The sequence below is a fragment of the Haliotis rubra genome, unplaced genomic scaffold (assembly GCF_003918875.1).
Source record: "Haliotis rubra isolate DU_JTF1 unplaced genomic scaffold, ASM391887v1 Scf270, whole genome shotgun sequence".
In the NCBI taxonomy this organism is placed as follows: domain Eukaryota; kingdom Metazoa; phylum Mollusca; class Gastropoda; order Lepetellida; family Haliotidae; genus Haliotis; species Haliotis rubra.
Window position 1 is genome coordinate 232,614 of NW_025766781.1, and position 11,967 is coordinate 244,580.

The 11,967-nt window shown below is 40.9% G+C and overlaps 1 protein-coding gene across 3 annotated transcripts in view; it reads left to right on the forward strand.

Moving 5' to 3' along the window:
• Positions 1-8,278, forward strand: part of LOC124280633 (acid sphingomyelinase-like phosphodiesterase 3b) — a 28,239-nt gene extending 19,961 nt beyond the window's left edge. For 2 of the 3 annotated variants that reach the window (XM_046716614.1, XM_046716613.1), the window contains exons 2-6: positions 918-1,110; positions 3,531-3,775; positions 4,749-4,912; positions 5,051-5,228; positions 7,616-8,278. In XM_046716614.1, coding sequence (XP_046572570.1) covers positions 918-1,110; positions 3,531-3,775; positions 4,749-4,912; positions 5,051-5,228; positions 7,616-8,130 — 1,295 coding nt within the window. In that variant the 3' untranslated portion in view covers positions 8,131-8,278. The remainder of the gene's footprint in view (positions 1-917; positions 1,111-3,530; positions 3,776-4,748; positions 4,913-5,050; positions 5,229-7,615) is intronic. The other variant, XM_046716615.1, reaches the window with a different exon arrangement.
• The last annotated feature ends 3,689 nt before the right edge of the window (positions 8,279-11,967 follow it).

Sequence of the window (11,967 nt, forward strand, 5' to 3'; positions counted from 1 at the left end):
CCGTCAGTCGCCTCTTACGACAAGCATGGGTCACTGATGATCAATTCTAACCCGGATCTTCACGGGTCTGGGCTAAAGTAGTAACTTGCTGTCGTGATGTTAATAATTGTTGAAGTGTGAGTGAATGAGTGAGTGAGTGAGTGAGAGTTTTAGGCGACACCTCATCATCCTTACCTATATATACAGGTGAAAAGAAGTGTACTTGTGACGCGTGGCTATTAAAAATCATGCAATGGAATGAGCAGCGTACTGTAACTGATGCAAGTCAAATTATCCATACTCTCTCCTTTGTGCGAACCACATCTTTGGTAGAGCCCTGACTAATCAGATCACACTCTTCTTTCCCTATCTCTGAAAACACGACGTGAAGATTCGCGTTAGAATTGGCCTTCAGTAACCCATGCTTGTCGTAAGAGGCGGGTGGTCAGGCTTGCTGACTTAGTTGACACATGTCATCGTATACCACTTGCGTAGATCGATGCTCATGTTGTTGATCACTGGCTTGTCTGGTCCAGATTCGATTATTTTCAGGACGCCACAATATAGCTGGAATATTTCTGAGTGCGGCGTAAACCTAAACTCATTCACTCACCCATGCCACCCAATCCCACCCACCAACCCACTCACTCACTCATTCACTCACTCACCCTGTGGCCGTGCCACATATATAGCAGTAATCCAGCAATATCACGAGGGGGACAACAGAAATGGGCTTCACACACTGAACAATGATGGGCATTGAACCTGGGTCTTCGGCGTGATGAGCGAACGCTTTAACCACTCGGCTACCTAACCACCTCCCAATGTACCAAGTATTGACGATTAATTCTATATCTATAAAGATGTAAATGTTGACTAACACGTCAGGATTATACTGATACATGTGGTTATTCAGAAGCAACTTGACTTTTTCTAAGGTTACTTCTGGCACATCACGGACTATCATTACGACACAACGTACTGGTCTGAGATGCGGTCCTGTAATGACGAAGTTCCGGTTCGTGGTATCTATGGCGACTACTGGTGTGACTCCCCCTGGCGGCTCGTACTCGACAGCATCAACGCCATGGCCGACATAGAGAGAGACGTCGACTTCATCCTCTGGACTGGGTAAAGATGCTTGATATTCATTTGATTCCAAAATATCACTTATTAATTCGAATCAGTATTTTATGTCAAAATATCGGTGGTGGAGTCATACTTGCTGACAGTGTTTGAAACCTTTACACAAAGAACGTGCGTACATGGCTTGAACTCAGCCCTTTGTATAATCTTGCAGGAAGTCCAAGTGTTCCAGAATGCGTGGATATTTGGTGTAAATCTGTCCAGGGTGCTTTTAAAAAAGGGATTGTTGTTGAAACGCGACAAGGGCACAATGTGCTTTTTTAAAAAGGAGCGTTGTTGAAACCCGACAAGGTGCTCTTAAAAGAAGGATTGTTGTTGAAACCCGACAGGTGCGCAAGGTGCTTTTAAAAGTAGGATCGTTGTTGAAACGCGACAAGGGCACAATGTGCTTTTTTCACAACAGATCCTTGTTGAAACCCGACAAGTGGGCAAGGTGCTTTTAAAAAAATGATCGTTGATGAAACGCGATAAGGGCATAATGTGCTTTTAAAAAAAGGATCGTTGTTGAAACGCAATGTGCTATTAAAAGAAGGATCGTTGTTAAAACAGTTGTGGTAACAGTTCGGCAGAACTGTGCCTCAACTGACCACTGGCAACACGAGTCTTGGTTTCAAGGGCTCTGAAATAGATCGTGATTCGGGCACCCTGAGAACACTTCTCCAAACCCATCACATCCCGAAGTAGATTCCAAATTAAGCAAATAATAAAGATTTACCTACCCTCAAAACGATTACATTCTCCATTCACGACATAACATGTATTTTTGCAACAGTGGTGATTAGAATTCAAACTGCACTCTTCCTGGATAAACCATCTGGGTTGTATAAGGACTTCATTCCTTCTTAATAGCACAAATAACGTATTTTTCAGGCAAACATTCATATATTTTATTCTTCTGATTCGTAGTGTATGCCTCTGACTGAAATATATATTGATGGTAAACTAGAACGTGTTCTCGATTATTAAGTCAGGTCTATATGTATGGAGAATCCTTGTCATGAAGAGTGAGTTTTTGTCTTGTTGTGGTGGTCAAGTCAATGCGCGACAGAAATTCTGCACGAGTGAGCGGTTGGGTTTAGATTTACGCCGCATTCAGTTTACGTCGAGTCTAGACCAGACAATCCAGTGATCAACTGCATGAGTATCGATTTACTCATTTGTGATACGATGACATGAGTGATCCAAGTCAGAGAACTCTGCACGCATGAGAGAAGACCACGATCAAATCATTTTCGCGACGAAGATACAGTGTATGTAATCCTGGCTGTGCAGATAAGCATGGGCGTGTTGATTGTGAAAATACGTGCTCTGTCAAAACTAATTAATATGTATTTTGTTCTTTTGCTTGCCGTGTTGTTAAACGCGGTGCTCAGATGAATCCTGTGATATGACGGCGGACTGTAACGAAGGTAACATGGATCAGACAATCTAGTGATGGATATTATGAGCAACCTTCAACGCCGTCAAAGTAAGATGACATCTGCAATTTACTGAGGCGAAACATCCGATCCAGTAGGTTGAGGTTTTGCGAACGAGGGATCGGGTTTGTAGTACTCACGGAAATAGAAATATTTTTTTAAATGTTTTTGGCTTTTATTTGTTTATAACTTCATTAAGGTAGTTTAACAAATATTAAAATAGCTATGTTTTTCCCAACTAAGCCTTTTAATTTGGTCCTCTTTATCATCATCCAAAATACCATTTTACAAAAATTTGCATATTATCAACAAATTTAGAAACATGTTATAACTTACGTCATAATCAACAATGGGTGGTAACAACTACCTGCTGCACTGTTTAGACGGGAAGATGCACGTGCGTTGCCATAGCGATTTCGCAATTGACAATCAAGGCTAAGTATGAACGAACTCGTAAATATAGCAAACTTTCAACAAGAGTACAGGCATAAAATATGTAATGAGAAAATCCCTAAATCAATTATTTTGTATATCAATTAGGATATACAGGATAAATAGTATATGACGTTTTTCATAAAATATGTCATGTACGCGAACCTATGGAGATTACATCTCATTTGCATACTATAGCTTGCATCAGAAACGTACATTGTGACTTTGATAAAATTCCAAGAGGTTAAAATGACACGATTTGCACTCCTGTAAAGTCGTCTATTTCGGATGATTTTACAAAGAGTGTGAAAACAAAAGTTGGAAAAAACGATATTCATAGAATATTTAAGAATGAAACTTCAGTTGTGTTCAAAACTTCGAAATAAAGGCCAAAAATCATTTCATTTCAATTTCCGTGAGTACTTTAGAAGGTACACTCCATCTTATCATCACAACACCCTCTCCAGCCACCCCTGGTCCGTATAGACTAAACAAAGCGCAAATGCCTTACAACATAGCTATACTATCTATCTGTATTTCCATTGCTTGTTACAGTGATAACGTGGCCCACATCGCAGATCAGTACACCAATGAGACATACGTCGTGCACATCCTCAGCAGTATCACTGACGCCCTGAAGACGGCGTTCCCAGGGGTCAAGGTCTACGCCACGATGGGGAACCACGACTGGTATCCTTCCGACCAGCTCCCAGACACACCGCACCTCCTGTACAACGCCACTGCGGAACTCTGGGAAGACTGGATTGGCGATGCAGAACAGATGGCGAACTTCCGTAAAGGTAGTCTAAGACAAACCTATTTCCAAGTTGGAAAGATAATATTATCAGAATGTTTCCAAATTATATTCATAGTTTCTTGATAAACGTCTACTTGGATCTGTCTAACGTCATATAATCGGAAGAAGTCATTAACAGTAGAATGTTTGGAGTTTTTTTGAAGTAACACCACTCCCGTGGTTCAACCGATTGTACAGATGTGCTATTGGTCAGGGTTCCGCAAAGTGATCAGAGAGTTGTGGCCCTACTAACATTACTGACGTAACGCCTCTCCCATGGTTCAACCGCTGTGGATACACCTACAGAATACCGGATACCTACCAGCCATATTGTTTAGTGTCACATGCACTTGATAAACCACAAAATTCGAAAAAATAAGGGGGCATCAAAATAAAAAAATAACCATTAAAATCAGAATTTGGGACGACTTCTGGTCAGTAAAACTAACCAACGATTTTGAAAATGAAAGGTAAGTTATCACAATAAAAAAATGTATATGAGTCTTTGAAATAACGAAGCTTCGAAATTCAGGGAGTTGGAGCGATTGAGCGTGGGAAAGTTACCTAACCCTAACCCTAACCCTAACCCTAACCCCCTAACCCTAACCCTAACCCTAACCCTAACCTTATTAGTTAAACAAACCTAAAAGAAGAGAGTAACGGATATCCGAGGGCTAAAAAGTAAGTACATTAAGATAGCGAAGTACTGAAAACTCGAGTTGAGTTGTGCACATTTTTTGCGCAGTTTCTAAAGTTTTCAAAAATGGCGGAAGTTATCCGGTATTCTGTAGTTTTTCCCCACTGTGTACACATGTGACATTGGTCATAGTTCCGCAAAGTGATCACAGAATTGTACAATCTGCCTGTATTTTTTCTCCCACATTGTGCTGAGAGGTAAAAAACTGCTTTATGTAAGGTTAAAGCATACACTTTTCTGTTACGAAAGTCTTATGTTTCTGTTTATGTTTATCTGTCAGGCGCCTACTACACAGTAAAGACGGCTCAGGGACTGAGGATTATAGGACTGAACACAAACATTTACTACACGTCGGACAAACTGACTGCTGCACTGACCGACCCTGTTGGTCAGTTCGCCTGGCTGGAGGCGGTCCTCAAGAACGCCAAGGTTGCTGGAGAAAAGGTGATTTCTTGATGTTACAAAGCAACACAGTTTCTTTGCAGTTTAGGGTTACGTGTTTTGGAAAGTCGTTGAAGATCCTTCAAAACGCACATTTAAAACGTTACTTAAATTATTTCTTTAAACCTTTCCCTGCTTAAGGTGTTGATGACTGCCCACGTCCCTCCAGGCTTCCACGTCCCAGAGAAGGTCCAATGGTTTTACAACCATTACAACACCCGCTTTCTAGATATCAGCCGTACATACTCCGACATCATCGTGGGCATGTTCTTCGGTCACAACCACGCCGACGCATTCAAACTCTTGCAAATGTCTGGTGGTAGGTAGACCTTTTTTTCCCATCTCCCAATCACCTGCAGTGCTACGATCGAAACACTGATGTGATCAAAAAATCCTGTGTGACAAGAGTCCTGCTAATCTTGGTTATGATAAAGTCGTTACATATAAATATATTCTGAACAAGTGATATTTTCAAGATCAAAAGTATTATCAAAAGTCTCTTTAGGGATAAATCTCTGACACCATTCTTTTTGTCGAAGCCCGTCATTCGTGCAAGGAATAATTGATCTGGTTGGTCAATACTTGGTGTCATAACTGAATTATTACCAGTGGTGTGTTATTTAAATTTACGTACTTAAAGAAACCGGTTTTGTATTCCATGTCCTCTTTATGTTGACACGATACATGACACCTCAAAGGAGATTCGGCTTTGCATTTTGTTTTAGTTTTGTTTGTTTTTTCATTGTGGAATATATACTGAACATCATTGAAAACGCACCACTTATAAAAGTTCAGATTATTAAAAGCACATGTAAGGAATTGATATTTTTTGAGTGGATAATAACAGATGGACAACTGACAAAAACAACAACACAGAAAAGGCGCTCATTCATTGAAATGTTCCACAGTCAGAAAGGATCAAACACACGTGGGGTCAAATCGTAAAATCAATATCGCGTGTGACCGCCATTTGCATTGACACATGCAGTTCAACGTCCCCTCATTGAGTCAATAAGCGTCCGAATAGAGTTCTTGAGGATGGCATTCCACTTCTGCAGTAGTGCAGCCTCAAGTTCCGGATGTTTCGCATCTGTTGTCGCCGCGAAAGACTTTGACCAATTTCGTCCCACAAGTGCTCCATGGAGGATACATCTGGCGACTGTGCTGGCCAATGAATAACCTGGATGTGTTGCTGGGCCAGATACTGCATGGAAAGTCTTGTTGTGTGTGCCCGTGCGTTGTCCTGTTAAAAAGTATGGACATCTTGGTGGTGATGGAAGACAGATACGATGTGATTCTGAAGAATGTGCCCTCGGTAATAAAGGGCATTAACTCTCCCTTGACAGACATGAAGGCAGTCCTGTGATTGTAATTTATTCCACCCCAGACCATGACACTCCCACCACCCAAAGTTCTGTCTGAACCACACACTCATCAGCATAACGTTCACCACGTCTACGCCAAACACGTAATCGTCCGTCAGCATTACGTAGATGAAGATGTGACTCGTCAGTGACTACCACACCTTGCCATTGTTGTAACCTTTACTGAAAATGCCTGCTAGCCCATTGTATACGCTCATTACGGTGACTGTCAGTCAGAATTGGTCCAACGTATGGACGTCGAGCATGGAGCCCTGTAGCGTGTAGACGGCGTCGCATGGAGTCAGCGCTGATGACCCCCACGTCAACCTTGAACTAGTGCAGCAGTCCTTGCAGTCGGCAGTGTTCAATCACTGATATGGACAAGGTCAATATGGCGATCCTGATGGAGCGTCGTAACACGTTGTTGCCAAGGTCATTGAAGGTCACGGGTGCTGCCTGTCTACTGATGTCGTCTATGAAGCCTAACGATGGTGGAGTGGCCAAGTCCAAGTTGTCGAGCAATATCCCTGCTGCTGGTGCCAACCTGAATCATGCCTAGTGCACGTTCTATTTCGGCATTTCTGTCCTCGTTTCACAATCGTTAGTAAAGCAATGAGAATCGGTTTTCATACACCTGCTTTTAATGTCACAGTCAGTATGAATTCAGAATGAAATTCGCGCTTTTTTCATGGCGTGGCTGCATGTTGATGCATTTTGGAATTAAGAGTCATACTGTGGACAGGAATTTGTTTCTAAAGCATTTTTTTCAACTGGACATGCCCTTCGACTTCATGTTAGTTATATTCATTGATCATTGTCATATTGAAATCCATCTTGATGAAAATATGGACAGTTTTAGACTGGTGCGTTTTCAATAATGTTCAGTATTAGATTACGGAATTAGTCTATGTCTGTAAACTCGTGCTTGAAGTGGGTATTCATCCCACTTTAAAGTACGAACACATTGCATAACATGTTGTGCGTGGTTTAAACACCGCTTTTAACATTATTCCAGTAATATCGCAGCAGGTCTGTTTAATGTGGAAGGAAATCCCGTAGTGATGCTGGTCTACCCGTTTACCACCTTTTGTAAATCTCACGAGCATGGGGAGCGGTGGGGTAGCCTAGTGGTTATAGCGTTCGCTCGTCACGCCGGGTTAGATTCCCCACATGGATACAATGTGTGAAGCCCATTTCTGGTGTCCCCGCCGTGATATTGCTGGAATATTGCTAAAAGAGGCGTAAAACTAAACTCACTCACTCACGAGCATAGGTGTTGGTGCTGACCTACCGGTTTATGATGACCTGTGCATGACGGTAGGTTCTATTCTGTTTATTCCAGGAGGTCCTGGTGTACCAATGTTCATGGCTCCATCACTCACCCCCTGGCGATACAAGAATGACGATGTAACCAGCGATCCCCACAACCCAGCCATCAGACTTATAAAGTACAACCAGCAAAACGGAGTCCCACTAGACATCCACCAGTATTACATGAACCTGACTGCCAGCAACAGAAACAACGCCTCTGACTGGAAACTAGAGTACAAAGCCACCGAAGCGTACGGGCAGTCTGATCTCTCGGCTGTTTCAATTGATAACATTATACAGGCCTTCAAGACAGACAAATCTCTTCTTGATCAGTATATCAGACACCATTCCGTCCTGGCTAATGGAGAAACAACAGTCAATGCCTGTGACGAGAAGTGTCGAGCTGAATTAAACTGTGGTTTCATCCACATGACCGAGGGGTCGTTCGATTCTTGCTACACAGCAATAGTTGGAGGTTCGACAAGGCTGTGTTCTTCGTCCCTTCTTATTGTCATGTTAGCCACCATGTGCTATACAGTGTATTAGAGACAAACATCGATACCTCTTTAAGATAGATGTGTAAATACGTGATCCTGTCATAATACACACAAAGAACTTAATTAAGCACCCCATGTATTTTTGCAATGATAGGTTTTCTGACCCGTATGATCCTTCGGCTCATAAAATGACAAAATGATTGGAATCCATTTTGATTTTATGATGATAATTGCTCATTAAAACAAAACCCACTGATTTTCATACAAAACCATGTCTGCACAAGTATGGCCCTGGAATGTCAATTTTATTGGTTAATGTGAACATTGGAAATGTCATTTTGCGTGTTTCAAGGTCAATACCGAGTGTAACCTCCAAGTGACTGTATGTCAGCCAGTACTCTCCTCCTCATACCCCCTGTCAGCCTCCTGGTCCTCTGAAGGGGCAGTGTACGACATTCCTTGTGTAAAGCAGCTTCCAACTGAGCCAGGTTCTGTACAGGAGGATCTCTTTCTTGCACACAACGACCAATCATGCCCCAGATATGCTCCAAAGGGTTACGATCGGGGCTCATTCAATCGTGAGATGTCAGGGGTGCTTAACTAAGTTCTTTGTGTATATATTCATGATATGATACGATAAACATGATCTGAATGTTATGTACAATTAACCAGAAGAGTTGCAATCTAATGACACCCGTAATCCTAGTTCCTGTTTTCAATAATCTTTACATTACAAATAAAACCAATCTGATGTTTTACACATGCTATGTTTTACACGTGCGGTGTTTTACTCATGAAACATACCTTGCGATATGATAAAACCAGCGTCAGTAAATTTGAAGAATTTTTTCAACTTTAACATATACTATGCACAAAATGTAGGGGATAGTGGGAATCATCAGGACATATCCATATGGTCCTGGCCAATGGAAATGATATTATCATATTTGCTGTGGAGTAGGTGATCAGATATAACGGATTCAAGTGGTTGGTATGATGGGATTGTGGTGCATTTGGGTCACTGAAGAGATCGGGGGTCAAATTCGAAATTTGAAAATCTTAGAAAACATATCGTTAGTCCAGCGTTTCGTTTGTTTTAAATGACGTGCAGTGGGGTTGTCGGTGATACATGAACGTCGGGCACGCACATGCCTTCATAGGAGACTATGTTGCACCCTTTGGGCATGCACTCTTGCATCAAATGCCTGTTGTAATTTGTCCCCTATTTGAGTGGCGGTGTGCGAGAAGCACGTGCATAAGTGCCCGCCAAGTTATTGATTCATTAGCCTGTGCTGTGCCGTCGCCATCCTTTCGCGCACACCTGGCTGTCCCTTTCTCTGTACTCCTCCCTCGTAACAAATAGTGAACTGTGTCAAAATTTTAATGATAGTTTCTTAAAGAACTTTTTTGGTGGAGTCGGGAAAATTTTCAAATATAAGAAAGCTGTTGGGTATTAGTAAATGATAAACATGTGTACTATTTATATTTATGTGGCAATTTTGTACAATGATAAAATTTGCAATTCATCGGTCCGTTTCTGACTCAAACGGACTGTAGTGTACAGTAGTTCGGAACGTGAAAACTGATATTACTGTTGTTTTTGCAAGAGTTAGTTGAACTGTGTCAGCTATATTCTTTATGGGTGGTGGGGTAGCCTAGTGGTTAAAGCGTTCGCTCGTCACGTCGAAGACCCGGGTTCGATTCCCCACATGGGTACAATGTGTGAAGCCCATTTCTTGTAACCCGCCGTGATATTGCTGGAATATTGCTTAAAACGGCGTAAAACTAAACTCACTCACTCAACACACAGCTTGTATACTTCGATGCACAAATCGTTACACATAACACTTAAAGGTCTCCCTGATTTTAAACAGTATGCCACACATTAGTGACCTCACCCCGACAATGGCCGCTCATTACACAAATGAAACAGTCATTGAGGTACAAACTGGTAAAAAGGAGATTTTGAGTTTCAAAATGAAGGAAGCAGGTACTTCCACTTACTGAATATGTTGGAGGTAATAGATAATGACCAATACTCGTTAAATAGTTCAAATATATTATAAATTATAACTGGGTTTAAAGATGCAAAACAACAGTTGATAATATGACACTATGTAATAGTCCAACTAACATTTTGTAAAAATATTCTTCGTTTGGGGTTCTTTTGTTTTGTTTATTAGTTTGTTTGTATTTTTTTCTAATTTGTGTTTTTTTGTACATTGCCATTTACAATATAAAGTAAGGAAGCCAGTAGACTAACAGCTAGTCTCTGAAACGAACATATTTAACTGACAAAAAGTTTTAAAATTAAAATAAAATACAATGAAAAGGAGCCCAGAGACTTTCTTCATTTTCAGAAACTGTGGAAACCTGTACTTGCCACACATTCTACACTTGCACGGGCTACATTGGGTAAATTTGCTTCAGGGTCTGCACTGCAGACTAGGAACCTAGATAATGTCATCAGTTGTTTTAAACATATTTTATTCACAGAGAAAAGGATTAGGAACAAGTTCTCCAACTTAGAAAACCCTCTCCTTGGTATGTACATAGGTAATTTAGAGTCCGGCAACTAAAGATGACAGATAGTGGACAAGAAAGTAGTATAAGAAAAAGAGATAGATCTTAAAGAGAATAATATCAATATGCTATGCAAATCGTTTTGTCATCAGTTTCAAACTAACCCTTAGTATTACAGACTTAGCTGTGAGTTATAACATCATGATTTATCTTGCCTCACACAAAAATGTCGTTTTCTGATTGGCTGAGCGCTCTTCTATTATTTTCAATGTACCCCACTTACAAGCGAGTAACATTTTCTATGTACCCCGCTGGGAATGCCGAACTCATTTGGTACTTCGTAGTAGAAATTCTTCATCTCGAAAAACATTGAATCACGTATGATGTACGGAGATTACAGATGTTTTGCGAATGCAAATCGATGGAAGGGAGATAACTCTTAATTTGTTTTTCTTGTCTGGTACTCCATGCTATGATCCGATACCCGTGCTTCAAACAGTTCAAAATTACCATTGAGGTAATTCGGTAAGATAAATAGGTTGTTCACTGGTCGCTCGGGGCCCATGGGTAGATGTACCCTGATGTTTGTTTATGGGCTCAGGGAACATAAAGAAACATCGAGGGTACATCAACCCATGTCCCCTTCGAGACCAGCGAACAACTTATAATGGTCTGTGTATGAGAGCAAATAGGATAGTGATATACTTGTTGTGACACCTCGAAGACAACAGAAGAATATTTCAAGGCAGTGATCACTTTCGTTGGTATAAAGACATCTCTCGGGCAGTGTGCGAAATAGTTTCCAAATTTTGCTAGCCAGTCGATCCAGCTATGCCTGAAAGTTACTAGCCCACAGAATAATTCACTAGTCCGAAATTTGAATGTAGACACTTTTTTTATCATGAAGCTGCTAATATTGTGATCATTTTTATCAGGCCATTTTTATTAGATCATTTAAAAATGTATAATAACTTAACAAGTCGGAGAGAGAGATGTATTTACAAAATGACCCCATGAAAATTGACTAGCCAGTCGGGCCAGTGACTGTGGAGATTTACTGGCCCGATTGGATTTTTACTAGCCACGGGCCGGTGGCTATTTCGCACACTGCTCTCAGCAATAACATAAACTCTGCAACAGGTGTTCGTTTCCTTCGCATTGTCAATGAACACGCATCCACGGCATGGCATCATGGTAATATGTCCTATGAAAGATGACAAAAGTTATTCTCTAATATGAAAATTGGTCTTTTATTACAAATATATACAGGACGTGAACAAGTGGACAAAAAGTAATCAACAGATCATGGAATATGAAGTCAAGGCCAATTATTTAGAATAAGAAAAAACATAAAAAGTATTTT